Genomic DNA, 18,698 nt, shown 5'->3' on the forward strand with positions numbered 1-18,698 from the left:
ACCTGGGAAATTCCTGGATGCTTTGAATTTGGGAAAAATTAACATTCTGGTGCCTCAGGAAGTGTCCTGATCTCTAGTGAGAGATGAAGTAAGTGGGGATCAGCTGGAGGCAGCAATGGGCTTGTGTGTCTCCCTCTTCTGTGGCATTTTGGGCTCGAGAACACTCGTGGCCCTGCACAGCAACACCGTGAGGGGCTCTGGCCTCTGGGCCTGAGCTGCTTTGTTCCAATCAGTTTGAAAATACATATTAAAACTCACTTCAAGGTCTCAGACAATGAACTCTGTGATCAAATGATGTTTTGCTGAGGTACCTGGGCACAGATCCACTGCTCACCTTCCCTTCCCAAGGGCAAGCAGGTACCTTCTGGATTGAAATGCTCATGGAGAGCTCAGGACAGTGGGACAACCTCATCCATTCATTTCTTCATCCACTAATCCCTGTTGAAACGATAAGTGAGATGTCTGAGCTGCCAGAACAGAGCCTCTACATTTCCATGCAGTGTCAGCTACAGCATCCTCCAGCACAACTACAAATGGCCCAGCTGACTATGGCACTTGGCAGTATCCATAAAAACATGGACACTGTAAAAACAGCAGTAAAACCACAGACTCACCACTCTGCTGCTTGCTATGGCATCACCTGAGGGCCAGCGATGGACGGGGAGAGCTGGACATGATTCCAGCCCTTAGGAGCACCTGGCTGCACTCAGGCATGGCCCTGCTGGCCTTTGTAGTGAGCACAAACCCCCAGGGCATTCAGAGGGTTGGCTCACCCAGCAGCTGGGATATGAGAACACTGGAATTCAGGTGGTGCCTTGGAAATAAATCTGTTTGCATGGAGATGCTCATGGGACTGAGGAAAGAGGATGAGAAAAATTCTTCACAGCTGATAAGGGCTGGGTGGGCAAAGCCCATAAACAACTGGGAGAGGGAACCTGGGCACAGAAAGTGGTGTGGAGGAGCTGCTTCAGGGAATAATCATTTTGTTTGGAAGAGGCCTCCAAGATCCACCTGCTGCTTCCATGCTCCATAACATGACAAGATGGGTTTCAGGAAGGGAGGGACGCAGCTGCAGGTGTGTGGGGTGGGCAGAGACACAAAGCCCTGTGTCCTTGTGACTATCCCGTACCAAAGGATGTCCCAGTCTCCAGGGGCTCATTTAAACCCTGAGCTGAGTGGTGCTGGGAGATGTCCTTAGCATCCAGACAGCTCGTGCAGCTCTGTGATGGCTCCCAAGCCGTTCTGCCCCATCCTGCCTTACTCCCAGGACTTGCTCTTCTACTTTCTGGCTGAAATTCTGAACCACTGAAGCTATGACCCATAGATTTAAACTTAAAGAGGGCTGGTTTTAGGGGGCAGGTTCTTACACGGTGCATTGTGATGAAGGAAACAGGTCCCTTGGTACACTTTGAGACACTCAGAAGCACCAAGTGACAGTTTAGGATGCAGGCCTGGGGCCTCCCACTGTGTCCCTGCGCTTTCCAGCTGTGTCAGAGGCCACCTGTGGCAGGGCTGAGTGTGTCACTCACAGCCCTGTGCTGACAGTCCTGCCTGTGGCATATACCTGCAGTAGGCAAGAGGGATGATCCTGACAGCCCCTCTTCAGCCACAGCTGCCTCTATGTAGAAGAACTTGAAACTTAAGTTTTTTGGCTTCATAAATTACCCTTGTCTTCCACAGGAGATTCTGAGGACTTTTGCAGACTGGTGAAAAAAATCTGAGAAATGTCAGTTTTAGATTTTAGCTCAAATTCCCTGCCACACCACCAAATGTAATGAATTCAAAATCCTGAATCTATCGTAAGAGAATTAAAATCCCACCTTAGTTGGGAGGCCCTTTGTAGGAAGCTCTAGTTCCTCAGGGAAAGGTGCCACTGGCCTTTGAACACTGTGGGCATAGAGGTCATTCCAAAAGCCCCCAGCCTGTTTGTTTAACCCCTGTCAGAGTCTTGGTGTGGCAGGGAAGCAAGGTTCTGCCTCCTCAGCCCCAGCTCGCACTCCACAGCTCCTCTTTGGCCTCTGTGTGGGAGGAGGTCGCTGGGGCTGTGCAGTGTTGGGGTACACGGTCAGTCAGTGCCTCAGTGTCCCCCCACACCCCATATGCTGCTGTGATCCGGTTCTTGGTGGGCACATGGTATTTATTACCATCCCCTTGGTGTCACAGCAGGGAAAGGGGCTGCTGTGAGCAGAGGTGGTGACTTTAAAAGCAGAGATCATACAAACAGAGAACCACAGGGTGCTTTGAGATGGAGGTGACCTTAAAGACCATCCAGTTCCAACCCCCAGTAAACCCCTCAGGTGGTTAAACCCCCGCTAAGATCATGTTACTGAATAAAAAAGAAGCTCGTTCTTTTGGGTTCTTTAGCTGTGAACCGGCCGCGGTGTTGCCCCCACCCGCACACCCAGGCGGGCGTTGTTCCCGCGGTGGCCCCGCATTTGTGGCCACTTCTCCGGGCTCCCTCGGCCTTGGGGCGGCCCGGAGCCCCCCGGCTCCTGCGGGTGCGGCTCTCCCGCTCCCCCGCGGGCTCTGCCCGCTGCCGGCACCCCCGAGCGGGGTTCCCCCGTTCCCGCAGCCCCCCCGGTGCTCCCCGCTCCCGGTCCCCCTGCACCGCCCCCCAGGCTCCCCCGGCGGGGCGGGCGGGGGCGCTCGGGCTGGGCAGCTCCCTCCCGGCAGGCGGGGGTTAACAAAAACACGCGTTTTCCGCCGAGCCCCCGCCGCGCCCCGGCCCCGACCGGGGAGCTCCGCTCCGCCGCGCTCCGCTCCGCCCGGCCCCGCTCCCTCCGGGCTGACGCAAGGCCGGGCCCGCCGGGGAGGCCGCGCCGGGCTGTCACCAGGGGGCACCGCCGCGATCGCCGAGCACCGGGAATCACCATCCTGGAGGGACAACAACAACAACAACAACAGAGAGCCCCGGCCCGCGGCGCCGGCGGGCGGCGGGACCCGGCCATGGCCCCCGGCTCCGGGAAGCGCTTCCCTGTCCTCAGGCACCGCTCGCCCGCCCCTCTGGAGCCCTAAATCCGCCGCCGCGGTTTTGTAGCGTTTTTTATTATTTTGTATTATTTCTGGTTTTCCGCTCTCCCCTTCGTCCCCCGTGTCTCCCCCCTCGGCGCCTCGGCCCCGCCGCGCTCCGCTCGGCTCGGCCGGGCGAGCGGGCGGCCGTGAGGGGAGCGGATCGGCGCGGTCGGCGCGAACATGGCGACGGTGCCCGTCTATTGCATCTGCCGGCTGCCCTACGACGTGACCCGCTTCATGATCGAGTGCGACGCCTGCAAGGACTGGTTCCACGGCAGGTAACGCACCGCGCCCGGCACCCCGGCCCCGGCCCCGCCGCCCCCGGTGTTCCCGCCGCCGCGCTCCCTCCCGCAGGCCTTCCCGGAGCGGGGAAGGAGGAGCCGCGCTTCCCGGCGCCGCTCCCGCGCTCCCCGCGCGCTGGTTTTGTGCGTTTTGTGTCTCTGGGGCCGGATTCCCGACACAAAGCTGGTCCCCCGCGGTGACACCGGAGCCCCGGCTGGCGGGGGCCATTGTGCGCGCCCGGGGAGGGGACGGGGCCGTCCGCCCGCGGCTTCGCGCCGCGTCCCTCCCGGAGCCGGGCCCGGGGCGGGGAGCGCGGGGCCGCGGCGGGGCTCGGCCGCGCTGTCAGCGGGCTCGGCCCCGAGCCTCGGCCTCCCGCCCGGGCAGGGCTCGGGCACCTTGGCCGCGGGGTGTTCCCCCGGTGACAGGGCGGCCGTGGCCGGGGAGGGCCGGGGGCTGCGGGGAGCGCCCGGCCGGGCAGCCCCCTGGGCGCCGGGCGGGGCGGGGGGAGCGGGCGGGGGAGCCCTCGCTGGCGCAGCGCCCGCCCCGCCGGGCCCCCGCCCCTGGGGACCCCTGCGCACCTCCGGCCCTGCCCCAAGCCGGGGCCTGCCTGGCGGGGCCGCGGGCAGGGGAGCGGCGGGGGAGGCCGGGCGGGGCGGAGGACTCGGCTTTTCGGCTCGTTTCTCCCCAAAGCGCCTCCCGGCGCGCAGACAATGGGCGGCCGCGGCGGAGTTGGGGCGGGCGGTAGAACTTCGGTGGCGCCTGGTGTGATGGGGGCCAGGGCGGTGACTGGGGACGGAGAGCCTCAGCAGCCGCCCCACGGCCGGGCGGCCGCGCCGGGGAAGGGGGACACCGTGCGAAGGGGGAAACCCGCGGGGACAGCCCCCGACAGGACCCCTCGCTCCCTTCGGATGTGACGGAGGAGGAGGAGGATGGAGTGTCAGCGGCATCGCAGCAATTCCCCAGGACTGAAGTGTGAAAAGTGCAATTAAAATCAAGTAAATCACCTGGATGAGCGCTTTTTACGACAGGGGTCCGGTCAGGTTAGGCTGTCGCTCTTTGGTCGGAACCAGCAGCGTCTCCAAAGAGCTGGCGGGGCAGGCGAGAGGCTCTGCCTGGTGCGGCTCACGGATGCCCGAGCGGGCCCTGGAGCATCCGCGGATCTTCCGTGCGCGGAATAAACTGTTCAAGACGCTTTGCCGTGGCATTAGAAATGATGTCCTGCCGTTTATTTTAGAAGCTGTGCAGAAGCAGGAGGGGAAATGCAGAAAGAGGCAGCCCTAGTGCCAGCGCTGGCAGAAGGGGTCCGGGACGGGAGGCTCGCAGGACTCGCGCTGGCCCCTGCCAGTGGGCACTCGGGCACAGATGGTGAGGTGAGGCTGGAGATAAGTCTCGAGCATGTGTACTTGAAACTTAGAAAGTTTAGCGGCATGAAAAAATGAAGATTTTCAGGCAAAGTAATGACGGAGTGGATTCCTGAAGAGCAAACAGCAAAAGGATGGAGAATGTCCCTGGCAGCTGACGAAGAGAGGTTGCTTGTGGCTGATGGAGCAGATGATCGTGTTGTTGGCAGCTCAAGGTCAACAGCACGAGGAAAGGTGTTTGATTTTGTGGCATAAGGGGCAGAATTGATTTGTAGTGCTGCTGGGGGTGGGGCGTTTGTACCCTTTTTCCTTAGCTTATGGTAGTGTCCAGAGGTCGATTTTAGAGAAAGAAAACTGAGGAGTTCACTTCTCACAGTGTCAAAACCTGAACTAATTTTATCAGAGAAGTTCATGGAGTATTAGGAGCAAACAGCTCCTATGGCACTGTTTGCATTTCTTGGTAATATACGAGCAAATAAATAGCAAAAAATAAAAAAAAAAAATAAATCAGGATTTAAGTGTATGAAGTCGTGTCTGTCCTGGGCACTCAAAGCACTGATGTTAATGTTTATACGGAACTGCAACAAAAATATTCAATGTTATTTAGTACTGCAACCAAAATTACAATGTTACATAGGTGCAGCAACCGAACATGAGCCTGTGTGACAAGCTGCGCCGTGCTGAGGAGGCTTACCCAGAGCTTTAATCGTACTTCTGCTTCTTTTTAACATGATGTACAGTGTGCAATTCAGGAAAAAAAAGTAATTTCTGGTTTGGTTTTGTAGAAGCAGATCGGGTGGTTTCATGTTTCCCTTCTGACAGGGGTTCCCAAATATTTAAAAGAAATATTTTTCATGGGTTTATCCCTGCAGCAGTCACGGTCTCCCTTTCACCTAAGGCTGGGCAGCATCTCTGTGGCAACTTCAGCAGTTCTGACAGAAAATTGATATTTTCAAAGTGTCTGAATGTGTTAAACTTATGTAATGTAGTTTAGAAGTTGGACACAGGGTAATGGACCCCTCTCCCTTCGTGGGACAAGTGCACTGGGACGCTGCTGAAGTGTGCTGAGCCATGGAGCTGTGGTGTGTTCAGAGCCCTGTGACTCCTTGTGAGACTGAGGTGTGATCACTCCTGTTCTCTCCCTTTGCCTGAGCTGCTCCAGACAAGCAGCTTCCAGCAGTCTGGGAAGGATGGAGATGATTGCAGAGGAAAGGACAATAATGCCAGAGTGGGCACGGGGCTGTTTGACTCCTCTTTATGCGCGGGCCGTGCGTTCTTTGGGCTGCTGCAGTCCCACACACCTCGGTACCCTGCCCTGAGCAGCCACGCTGCTGTTCGTGGTTTCCTGGCCCCTCCATTGCCTGTGCTGGCTCCTCTCCCCTCGGGTCCCATCCCAAGGAGGAGCCCTGGTGTGGTTGTGGCTGCTGCCAGGTCTGCAGGGACAGCGGGCACCGTTGCCAGGGGAGGGGGCTCTTGGAAGAAGACCAGGAAAGGAGGAGGAAGAGGGAGTGGTCTTGATGTGTGAAGAAGCTGAGCCTCAGCAGGTGCCACAAGTCACTCTGCTGCCTCAAGAGCAGGTCTGGCTGGAGAGAAGGATTGGTGCCAGCTGTGCCACAGGCCATGGGCCAGGGTCCCTGCCCAGCCAGGTGCTGCTCGGGCACAGGGATGTGGGACAAGGGGGTTCAGCTGTGTGCTGTGAGGAGCTCTGCCTTCTCCTCAGCTTGCAGGTGATGCTGCTGGCCGGTGACACTGTGCTGCCCCTCGGGGACACCCTCCATTCCCCCTTCCTGGGAGCAGGGATGGGCTTGCTGGCAAGTTGCTGGGGGCTGGAAAAGGTTGTACACGATGGCAGCTCTCCATGTGTCTCATCTGCAATGGAAACACTACAGAACCTCATATCCAGGAGAAGCCTTTTTGTACGAGTTTGTTCAACTAGAAATCTGTACGGGGTTACTTGTTACATCTGTAGGTGAGGGGAGGTAAATTATTCATTTTCTCTGCAGTATTTTGTTACCTGTTCTTATAACCTGCAGCTGGTGCTGTAGGGTGGGATCATGCTTGCTAAATGAAATAACAAGTATTGATTTTATTACCTTGTGTATATTTTAACTTCCAACCTTCTTGCTCCAGGCCTAGCAGTGGTCAATAACTTAGTAAAAGGTTTAGTTACCTAAAAGCAGCTGGTGCAGTTATCAGAACAGCCTAAAGTGATGGTGGGGGTTACTCAGGATGCCCTGGCACACAGAGAGAACACAGCTGGGTTAAGAAAAGCACTTCTCTGTCACTGCAAAGCTAAACCCTGTGTGTGGGAAGATTTTATGCTCATAATGGAACATTCAGCATTTTCTTTTTCAAAAACAGGTCTGGTTTTACACGGCAACATCTAGTTCCACTCTTTTACCCAAACTTATCACTGGCTATGGGCAAATTTGGAAATTTGGGTAAAATTTGAAGATGAGGATAACCCTAAAACTAGAGTGCTATTTGCTTTGGTTTTATCACAGCAGAGGGAATCCCTGAGGTTAATTGTGCTGTGCCCAGAATGATTTCCTTTTATATGCTGAGTCCAGATAGGACCAAGGTGTTAAGTTTTAATAACTAAAAATAAATAACTAAAAATCTCAGGTTATTTCAAATTTTCCTGAAGAGTTAGTTGGCATGATAGGCTCAGTTTTTCTGGGAGCCTGCCCACAAAAGGTATCATGAATGAGCCATGCTAATGCCTATACTAGAATGCTTTAGGAAATCCAAGTCTAAGTAATACCAAGAGTATTGTGTATTGTGTGGAAATACCAAGAGTAGGGTGGAAAGGCCAACATGAACATTGTCAGGCCTGCTGGTACCTGAGAGCCAGTATAGATCACAGAAGATTTTTGTATAAAAAGATTCTTCTAATTCTGGAAGGTGTTACCCAGATTTTACCTCTGAAAGGATAAAATGTTAGAAACATTAAATACAATTAATGTTTAATTAAAAAAAGAGAAAAATACTGCAGTTTAATGAGTACCAAGCCTTTATTTGCACTGTTTTATGAGTAGCCTCGTGGGCACCTGGGTACCTGTTGAGTTCAGCACTAGAGGCATGGCAGCCTTACCAACCATGGCACAACAAAGAAATGAGTTCTGCAAGCAAAGGGGAGCCTTTTCCTTAGTGCTGAAGAGCTCCATAATAAAGGAGATGGGTAAAGGTGTCTTGACAAAAATTATCAAAGTAGTGTAACCACGTCTGGGGGAGATACTCTTGAAGAGAAAAAGTGTTATACAATCACTATAAGTCTTTCCAAAAGTCAGAGGCCACCATCTTTATTATTACCTTAACATATTTTCTTCTTCCTTACCAATATAAATTTTGTAGCAGCACTGTGGTCTATCTACACCAAAAAGTGTGTTCTCCTTGCCCAGATAGCCCTCTCCTGTATGGGGCCAGCCTTCTCTTGTGTGGCAGCCTATAGGTCTACAGTTCCCAAAATATTTTATTAAAACACAGTTTGTGGCCTTAGAAGTGTCTTATAAAGGTGCTCTTTAACAGTGCTGGAGTTTTTTTTGTGCTACAGATGAGCTGGTGTTTTAGAATCACGTGGGGTTTTCATAGTGACCACGTCCTGCATCTTATCAGTCACTGATAACATTGTAATGTGGGTGTACATTAGCAAATCTTACACTGGCTGGCTGATACCAATAGTAATTCCTTTCCAGAATTTTATCTGAAAAAAAAAAGAGCCTGTTCCCAGCCCATTTCATGACTTTATGCATGGCTGTTTTGGGATGTTTCCTGGCTATTGCATCCAAATACCTCTGGTATACAATATGATGGCAAGAGCAATGTGTTTGGCCAGTCTCACCAGGTCTCTCACATAGATTTTTCCTGGGATGTTGATTCCCCACCCCCTGTGATGGCTGAGCATCTCCCCCCCTCCTCAGAAGGGCCAGGGGTGTCCTGGGGGCCGTGGTCTCCAGTAGTGTGGTGTGATCAGGCTGCAGCCTCTTGAGGCAAATGGCTTCAAGCTGTGCCAGGGCAGTTTAGATTGGATATTGGGGAAGATTTCTTCATCAAAAGGGTTGTCATCCCAGGCACAGACTGTCCAGGGCAGTGGTGGAGTCACCATCCCTGGATGGATTTAAGAGAGGTGTAGGTTGGGGACGTGGGTTAGTGCTGCACTTGGCAGTGCTGGGGGGATGGCTGATGATTTTAAGGTCTTTTCCAACCCAAACTGTTCAATGATTCCATGATCTCCTGCTTCCTTCTGGTGCTTGGTGCTCTCCAGCCCTGGGACCACAGCCTGGGGCACCCAGGGATGAATATTCTCTCCTGGTCTTGGAGAGTGCAGATCTCTCCTTGTTGTACTCTCCTGGGCCTTTGGAAGAGCTGTTGGAAGAGGCTGACAAACACAGGCAGGGCTCCCAGCCAGCAGCCCATGGAGGAGCTCCTTCTTCTTTTCCTCTCAGGCACATCCCCAAAAAATGGCAGGTGCTGCTTCTCCAGGTGAGGCCAGGGCTTAGTTCTGTGCTTACAGGCAGAGCAGGAGTGAGGACACTGAGTTTCCCTGGGTGTAACTGTGCTTAGCTTCCCAGCTAACCAGGATAGGCTTCTGCTGGGATATTCAGCAATTTTTAGGGCTTCATCCATTAGTTGAGACAAGCAGAAAGTTAAGCAGTAGTGTATTTTGACAGGAAAAAATAAACCAGAATTGCAGAAAGAAAGATATTTTTAAATTTCCTGTTTGCAATTGTCAACCCAGTAATCTGGAACTATGTGAGAGCTGCCTTATTGTTTTTATGGAATTGCTCATGGATTTCATTGTGTTTTCCTCTTTTAGCAAAATACATGGCACATTTACTCTCAGAAACAGCATTTTGCCTCATCTGGCAGACTAGAAGGATGTAACAAGTAAAAAAAAAGTGAAATATTTCTGCTAGATATCAGTAGCTGTGGTTTTTTGTTAAACCTCCATTTTTGCTGTTAACATCTCAATGGAAGGGAATGGAAATGAGAGTATTGGCTGGAATGCTGTTCCTGTGCCATATGTGCCATGTCCCTTGTGTCAGCAGCACATGGAGCAGCCAAGGATCATTGTGCAGGAGCAGCCAGGTTGTGAGTGGGATTTAATACCTTTATTGAGCGTTTCAGCAAAGACTCTGGCTCGGGGCGGGTGGGGGAAGCAAAAGGGCTTGCAGTGCTGTTGCTGCTGGGCTTGTGTGAGAACAGGCAGTGTCTCCTGGGTCACCATATACCCACTTGGGATTTCCTCTCCATTTGTGATCACTAAATACCCTGAAATACAATTGCAGCAGTTACTAAGGAAGCTGGAGGGTATCCAGTGTACTCTTAATTTACGTAGCCAAAAGGAGCAGGACCGCTGGAACCCCTCTCTCCTTTCAGGCCATGGGGACAGCGTATGAACTGCACACAAGCTCCTTCACATCCCAGAAGCGTTTCCCAGGGAGTTAAAGAACGCTGTCACCAGGAGTCCTCCTGGATACCTGAATGAAGAGTCATTGAGCAAAGGATGGTAAACATGTGGGGCTGCTAAGTCTTTTGTTCCAAGTCTTCAGCAATCCGAGTCCCAGAGGTGCCACGAGACCCCCGGAGAGCCCAGGGGCTGCCTCTTACCAGCCTCTGCTCCTCATCCCTGCTCCTGTGTGTAGCACTGACAGTGCTACTCTGCAGCTGCTTGCTGATAAGGGATTCATCATTCCAGAGCCTTGACTAATTCCTGCTCTGGTTTTGTCTCTCAATGAAACTTTGCTGCTGAGAGGTGTAAAGGTGGGCAGAGCATGAAGAGAGTTGGGAAAGGTGAGGATGCCGTTTTCTTACAGGCAAACATGGAGCTTGTCCTAAAAGGGATTTGCTCTTGTTGAGATGGCTGAGGAGGTCTTAAAACACTCAGATGTGTTCTGAGAAGATCCTATTAATTCACTGCTTTTACTGCCAAAGTGGTTCTTGGCAGTATTCGAATCTCTTATCCACCAACTCTTTTGCATCAGGACAAACACACTGGCCAAATGAAAGCACAGCTGTTCTTGAGGAAAAGTCAACAAATCCACTAATGAGTTGTCCCAATGGTTTATTAGTTCATTATTGGAAAAAATCATGTGTATTTCCAATCCAAGTTTGCTTATTTTCAGTTTCCAAGTGCTGTATTATTGCATTAGTGAAGAGCCTCTTTCTCACTGAGGTGTTTCTATCAATGTTTTGATGTGCTTCTGCTCAAGTCATCTTCTTTAATTGTGGGATGATAAAATTGTTCATCTGGGTTTGGCTGAAGTAGTAGAATATTTCTTCTACAGTCCAAGAAATACTCTTCATTTCCTAGTTCTATACAGGGGCCTTAACTTTTGACCATGTTTCAGTGAATATTTTTCCCATATCTTCCATTCCACATTCAAGTTTCCCATTTTCTTTGTTTATATTTGCAGTAAATTATTAGACAAATCTTGGTTATCTGTGTTAAACTTGTAAAGGAGACTGATATGTCTGTACTAGTTACTTTTTAAGCAGCCTGGTTTTGAAATTGGGTTTCTGCCTTTGGAATTGGCTCATGAATAACAGCAGAAGGCCTCAGCCTTTTTCTGAGTTGGAGCAAGAAAAAAACCTCTCCAGCCTGCTGAACTAGCACAGAAAAGTCAAAATGCTGAAGGACTTGAGGAAAGCAGAAAGAAACACGTGGCAGTCCCTCAGAAGAGTTTTTTAGACCATTGCATGGGACCCTGAGAAGGTTCGGCTCGGTGGAGCTGCGGTGGCAGCACAGCTGCTCACAGGGAGCTGCTCACAGCACTGTCCTTCAGCAGCTCCACACTGAGCCCAGGGCAGCAGCATCTGAACACCCTGAACATCTCCAGCACAGCCTCTGCCCACCAGCACCGCTGCAGCCCTGTGCATCCAGCTCCAGCTGCTGCGCAAGGAATGGGCGTGTGCCCATGGATGCAGCAAAGCCCTTAGAAATCAGGGATTGCTGGAAGGTGTGGGAGTAAAACTGCAGGGGACTATGAGCAATACCAGGGGGTGAAAGGCAGCTGTGGGTGAAGAAGTGTTACTATTCCTGATTCTGCTTGTAAGTCACAGACTGGAGGAGACACTGCCAGGCGCGGTGTGTGAGGACGCCTGCCAGGAATGGATGGAGAGGGCTCTCAAGCACTTGGATACATTATTTTCCTTCATTCTCTGGACACAGAGTTGCACAGGAGTGTTACAAACGGAGTAAATGCTTCAGGGACATCCCAGCCACTCTCCTGGGCCCGGTTTGCAGCGCTGTCAGTGCCCGGCATTTCCCGCTTTCATCAAGTTTTACCCTCTTTTTGACATCACACCAGACTGACCAGAGAACACGACAATTTTGCCCAAACACCTTCTGTACAAGGCAGAGTGCTGAGGTTGGCTGTGCAGTGGTGATTCCTGCTCAGCCCCACAGAAAGCAGCTTCAGGTACCTCCAAGGTTTGGGTGCTCATCCTGCACCTTCACTGCTCCCCGGGAGCAGCTCCCAGGGAATGTGGTGAAATCCCTTTGGTTTGCAGGCTGGACACAGCCCTGTGTCCAGTGGGATGCTGGGGGTGCCACTGGAAGTTGGGAGTTCACGTTTCAGATTCACTTGTGGCATTTGCAGAGTGCACAGGGAGGGGAGCAGGAGAGGGAACGGTGCTGTCAGTGGCAATGGTGGGGAGGAGATGGTGTGAGGAGCAACCCTGCACTGAGGGTGCTACTGGGCAGTGTTCTGCTCCCAGTTACCATCCAGAGCTGCCCTGGACTGCTGTTGGCTTCTACCAAAGTCCCATATACAATTTATGTCCCTTTTTACCATACTGCTTAATTTTTCCATTTAAAAAATGCTGAAGTAGTTGCTGGAGTTCAATTACAATCCTATTTGGAAAATACCCAAAGGGCTGGAATGAGCTGGGGTTGTTCCCTGATGCTTCCAAAGCAAGGGGCTGTAGGAAATGATCTATTCAACATGTCACTCACAATCAAAACTGCTGGAGGGTGGGCAGGTTTTGTTGTTTAGTTGGGGTTTTTTTGGTTGCTTGGAACTTTTTATTTGGAACAAACAGAACTGTTGTTTTGTGCTTTGGTGCAAGGAAGTTTTTCAGATACAAAGCACACAAATGTTCTTCAGAATAATTGTTTCTGCTTTTTTGTGGTGTGAGAGTTGGCAAATGGTTTGAGGAAGGGAAACGTGTGTCAGGGAGGTGTTTCTGAAGAGCACTTACCTGGAGTCTTGCAGTGAGTGGGAGCAGAGCCCGTCTGGCTGCCTGCAGTCACAGCCTGAACCCACTGCTGCTGCTGCCTTTTCATTGTTCTTTCTCAATTTTGTGTTTCCTTGCATTCTTGGAGCTCTGAAATCCCTCTCAGAGCAGAACTGATTGCTTTAACTGCAAACCAGGCTGATGGGGAGGCTCAGTGGCACTGGCTGCTGGAGTTCCAGGCCCTGCTCATGCCACAGGGCTTCAGGGGGACAGAAATGCCACAGAAAATGTCACAATCATTTTTTGAGGAAGGACGTCTTGTGGAACACTTTTAAGGAGTGTCTTGTAGAGCACATCCTGCATGGGCTGGAGGGGTTCAGTCAGGGAAGGTTTTCCCTTTGAGAAGAGCAGGGCTGAGCTCTGATTTTGTGTTGATAAGTCAAAAGCAGTGAAACAATATTAACACTCCGTGCCATGTTTCTAAAAAGGCAAGAAAAGTATATGGAGAAAAAGAGGAAATTTATGACTTCTCATAGAATCCCAGAATCATTTGGGTTGGGAGGGACATTAAACCTCACCTTGTTCCAGCCTCCTGCCAGAGTGTGTGGATGTGCACTTGTCTGAATCGGCTGAAGAGAAGAGCACTTCATGTCAGCACAACACCACACGCAGCAACGTGAATCCCCACTGCTAACTCACTGCTGGTGTCACTGGGGATTTTATCTGAGCTCTTACTGCTCCTCCACAGCTCAAAATCATGGGGGATTAAGAAATATTATTGGGGTTTCCCTGTCAGCTACCAGGTGGAGCAAATCCTCACGAGTCCATGGACACAGAGGACACCACTTAATCTCGTACCAGCTCAGTGCCCAGTCTGAATGCCTGATCTGAGGCACTTGTGGTTTACGGCTGTTGCTGTCATGGTTTTCTTTCTAAACACACAGGTTCTCTTTGTTTCCCTCTGTCAAGGATGTCATCCATCCTTCCCCCACACACATGTGCTGTCTCAAAGCCCAGGATGGACCATCTCCACCTGTCTGTCTTCAGCAGTGGGGCAGTGCTGAGCACTCCGTGGGCAGGGGAGCCTGTGCTGTGCCCTGGATTAGCGAGGGTGGAGGTGAGCCAGCTGGAGAACGGCACGAGAGAGCACACCCAGCTCGGCATGGATGGACATGGGGACATATAAAGCCAGTCTGCATCTTGAAATAGGAGTAAAATGCGATAAAGCTGTAATTAGGTCATTTGAAATTTGATGTTAATCTTTTGAAAATGTATTTGAAGTGCTGAAATGAAATAAAGATACAAGAGCAGGCTATGCATCTCAACAACAGGAACTGTCAAGAATGGTTTGGAGGTTCTGTTAATAATTTATCATTCTTTAATTGTGTGGTTGTTGGATTTAATATAGTAAGTTCTTTGTAAATATGACAGTGAAAATCATTCCTGTTCCTTCTCCCTCCTTGCTGTACTGTCGGCTCATTTTGGAGCTCCCCCTGTGAGCGTTGCAGTTGGTTCAAAGGGCTTCCATGCAAAACAGAGCATGAAAAGGTAACGTCGGGATTGCCATGTGTTTATATATTTATAAATATCTATAAAGAATACATGAAAATGCTCCTGTGACTGAATAGGACAACCAACCATTGATCAGTATTTTTAGCAAGATCTGAGCATGCTTATGCAAATTACACTGATAAGTTACCTCAGATTTAAAAGTAAGTTATATAAATGGTTATATAAATGGGTGTCACAATGAAAGCAAATCAAACACACACAGTAGTCAGATTTGTATTGATGTGTATAAGTACATACATGGATGTATAAATGCACAGGTACAAGCAGCAGTTGCTGTACAAAGTTAATGATGTCTGGGGCTTTGCTGCTGTTTAGTTTATGTGCATTTATGTGTCATTTAGTGATACACACACTCTGCCCAGCTCCAGCCTGCTCCTGCCCTTTGTGTGGTTGTGGATGTAACACGCAGGATGAGCAGATCCTCAACGTGGTCGGGAGGGGTGAGAAGGAGGATGAAATGCAGAGGAGTGGTGTTGCTCCACAAAAATTCCAGAGGGATCCATTGGTTGCAGTGTGGGTTTGTAACAGGCCAGTGTCACAGGACTTTGGTGAGTTGTGGGTCCTGCGCAGCTGATATTACAGTTATTGGTTATTATATTAATTATATATATTGTTATCTTTATTATATATAGCTGATATTACTACTATTTGCAGTAGTGTTCCTGTTGGAGGGAGAAATGGAATGACAGGGTCGTGGCAAGGCTGTGGTCAGTTTGTAAGGGTTTTACAGAATGGCTGATTTCCTGGTGTGTTTGTGCTCATTTTAAAAGGTAATTCCTAGGATTGCAGAGAGCAAGACATAAGGGATATGTTTTACCAAGCAGTGCTTGGTAAACATATGTTTGTATTACAGCACACCTGATCCTGGCTCCTGCTCCTCAGGGCTTGGGTTTAGCCCAACTTTTGGGGCTTCTTCTGCTGTGGGGCTCTCCTGGGAAGGTAGCTTACCTACCTGGCCACTTGTGGGGTGCCATTCCCCATAGAGATGCTTTTAATCTTCAAATCCTTGGGCCAGCAAAGAAAGGCTGAGGTTCAGTCCAGTCTCATTTCAGTGCTGCTTGCTGCCATGCTGGGCTGGTGGCTGAGGGCTCACTCGGACCCGTCTGCCGTGGGAGCTGCCTCTGTTGGTCTGGAGGGTGTGGATCCATCCCGGTTGGAGAGCTGGCACTGCCTGCCCTCCTCATCCCTCACGGGTGCACCATGTGTTATATCGAGCCTTGAAACAGAGACCGCGTTCCGCAGGGTCTCCAGGAACTGAGCAGTGAGCCCTGGCTGATTCTGTGGGCTCTGACTTGCAGCTTTGAGTAACAGATTTATCACTGGCATGCACAGGTTCTAGTTACACATAACAGTGTGATGCTGGCAAAGACTTAAGCTGTGCAGTAGCTGCAGGTTGCTGAGATCAAGAAACTTCATTTATTTCTGTTTGGCTGATTTATTTTTTCCAAGGTAGGTGATATTTCTTTTATACAATGTCACCGGTTGGTTTTTGCTGAGGAACAAAAGGCACGTGGTAATAGAGATTTCTGTAAAGTATTTTGAGCTGTGCTTGGGCAGAAGGTGGCCTGTGAGTGAAAACACACGAAGGCTGGATTGCAGCAGCTCTCTCTGGAGGATGATTTGTGCTGGGTTTGTTTTTTGTGGGCTGTTCCCAGGAGCTGCCTCCTGGAGCTCTTCATGGAGCAGTGGTCAAGCTGAGGTGACGTGTTGCATGAGGAAGAAGTGCTGAGACACTGATATCACAGAATTTTGGTGATCATACAATAATTCAAGGATTATTTTCCCTGAGATAATTCTCCTTCCTACTCCCTTCTGCACTGGGCAGAATACAGCCTGTGGTTTCTAAAATGCTCATGAAAATCAGTCCATTCCTGGGATCTTTTGTTTACTGTTGTGCTTGCCTCAGTGCACGTGAGAGAATGCACTCCATCACTTCATTATCTGATCAACCCAGCACTAATTCCATGGAGAAGTTTTGCAGTACGTTTGGAGATAGAGGAGGAAGTTTTTAAGGATCTGGAGTGTTGCCTATGCAGACTGGGATGATCTGGGAGCTGGAGGGAGGAAAAGTAAAGGGCAATTTTATGCCTGAATCCACTTTCTGGTGTATGGCCACTAACGTGACACAGCGTTTTCACTCGGGCAGAACTCCAGGGCAGGACTCCTCTTGCAAGTGCTCTTTACTCTGTAAAAAGCTCTCAGTGACCTCAGCAGAAAAACCTCTGTGTCCACCCCACTTGTGTTTAGCTCTCAGCTGTGGGGAAGCTCGATCTGAGATGCTAAACGGGGCATTATGAGAGGTTGTTGTGCTGACAGGGGCTCTGGTTAGGAGTGTCCTGTGAGGATGACAGGTCTGAGGACATAGAGCCTGTGAGTGTCCATGGAACAAACTGGTAGTAACCCCCAGAGCTACGGAGCTCCTCAAGGCATGGAGTGCTGCTTTCCTCAGGAGAGGGCAGAAAGGGTTTGGGGCACTTGGGGACGTGAATTAGTGGTGGCATTGGCAGTGCTGAGGGATGGTTGGATTCCATGTCCTTCAGATTCTTTTCCAATGTAAATGATTCTGTGATTCTGTCGTTCTGCTGGGCCAAAAGCCCTGTGTGGGTCAGTGGGTGGAGGGGCTGCTGTGTTGCTCACAGGGCTGAGTGCCGGGCTGGGGAGGGGAGCTGTGGGGAAGGGTCCCTGCACTGCACCTGGCCATGGCAGGGGGAGCTGGAATGTGTGCTGCCTGCTCTCTGGTTTGGTTTCTGAGCTCTGTGGAGTGCAGTGTGTCTGCTGAGGTGTGTCTGTCTGCAGTCCTGTGGCAGCAGAGCGGAGCTGTGTGGATGGTGCCACGCCGAGTGGGACGGGTGTCACGGCACCGCGCTTCGTGGCTGACACCTGCACATCAGTTGAAGATGAAATAGAAACCATCCACAGAGAACAGAAGGTGACTGCTGAAAGGAGTGGGAGAGGGGAAGAAAGCAGCAGAGACAAGACATGTACCGACCAGTTGGCTTTTCACACCTGCAGCTGTTGGCTCAGCCCTTGGGCTGCCCTGGCAGCCCTCTTTGGGGCAGGGCTGGGATGTGCTGGGCTGCTGTGCACAGGGGTGGTGTCTGCTTTGTCCCCTTCCCCTGCTCCCAGGTTGGGATGAGCCCTTCTTGCTCCCTGCAGCTGCAGTATGGCCACCCACCCTGGAAAAGGTTTTATGTGTGGCCAGGTTCCTTTGTGGAGCCGTGCCACTTCTCTCAGTGGAGTTACACAAGGAATAAACGAAACCTAAGAGAATGATTTTGAGAGGAGGGTTTTTTTTGTTCTGTTTGTTTAATGGACTTCTTGACCTTTTGGGTTTAATTTGGGCTTGGCAATCTTTTCCTTCAGTTTTATTCCTGCTTTTTACTACTCTCTTTCTGTGGTTCCTTCCCTCTTGGCTTATTTCCCATCTGCTTTTGGGAAACCCAGTGATGAGAAGGAGGAGAGCAAACATCAGGGCAGTTGTAATCACACAGGGCTGAGCAGCTTCTCTGCTGAACAGGCTGAGCCCAGTTTTCAGCAGCAGCAGTGCCTTGGCACAGTAGTGGGTCCACAGATGTCCTGTGCCCAGCTCAGGTCCTTCACATGGCAGAGGATGGGGCTGGCACTTCCAGAGGATGGGACAAGAGATATGTTGCTGTGCAGAAAATGGCATGAGATCTTCTCCCCAGTCAGTGGTGAAGGTGTTCACCTCTTCAAGGTGTTGCCTCTGAGGTCATCGAGATGACAGGAATTGCAGTCAGCTGGAATTGTGTGATTGATTGTTGGGGTCAGTCTCCGAGTCTTTAATTATTTTAAATTATATGACAGCAAGATTGAATAGGGTTTTGAAGTGACATAAAATAATTAGGGGAAAAAGAGCCTTATCTAGCACTTTTCAGCCACCCGTGTTTCATGAGAGAGTCATCTGCCAGCAGTAGGGATCAGGAGAGCTGGGCTTCACTTCTGAGGCAGGGTATATTTCCTTGCTCTGTGTATTCCCTCAGTGAGAAGAGGTTGTTGTAAAATATAATTCATTCTAAACTAAGCAGTAATTCTCCTTCAAATTATATCTTAATAAAAAAGGAGAACATCTTGGGCAGTCTCTGATTTAGGCACACTGCATTTTAAATCTGTCCTAATTATAGCGCTCATCTCTTAACATTCATTTAATGAAGATCCTCATTTATAAGGACAAGGTTGGCAAATAGGAATGAATGCCATTATAACCCATGAGTCTCCCAAAGGAAACAAATCAAAAGCTCTGTGAAGGAAATTAAACCTTATTATTTATAGCAA

At 50.5% G+C, this 18,698-nt stretch overlaps 1 protein-coding gene across 2 annotated transcripts in view; it reads left to right on the top strand.

Annotated features, from left to right (window-relative positions):
* Positions 1–2,710: 2,710 nt before the first annotated feature.
* Positions 2,711–18,698, top strand: part of PHF2 (PHD finger protein 2) — a 54,672-nt gene continuing 38,684 nt past the window's right edge. The window contains exon 1 of one of the 2 annotated variants that reach the window (XM_058844979.1): positions 2,711–3,290. In XM_058844979.1, the coding sequence (XP_058700962.1) occupies positions 3,193–3,290 (98 nt within the window). In that variant the 5' untranslated portion in view covers positions 2,711–3,192. The remainder of the gene's footprint in view (positions 3,291–18,698) is intronic. The other variant, XM_058844978.1, reaches the window with a different exon arrangement.

Source organism: Poecile atricapillus, chromosome 9, assembly GCF_030490865.1.
Source record: "Poecile atricapillus isolate bPoeAtr1 chromosome 9, bPoeAtr1.hap1, whole genome shotgun sequence".
Taxonomy (NCBI): domain Eukaryota; kingdom Metazoa; phylum Chordata; class Aves; order Passeriformes; family Paridae; genus Poecile; species Poecile atricapillus.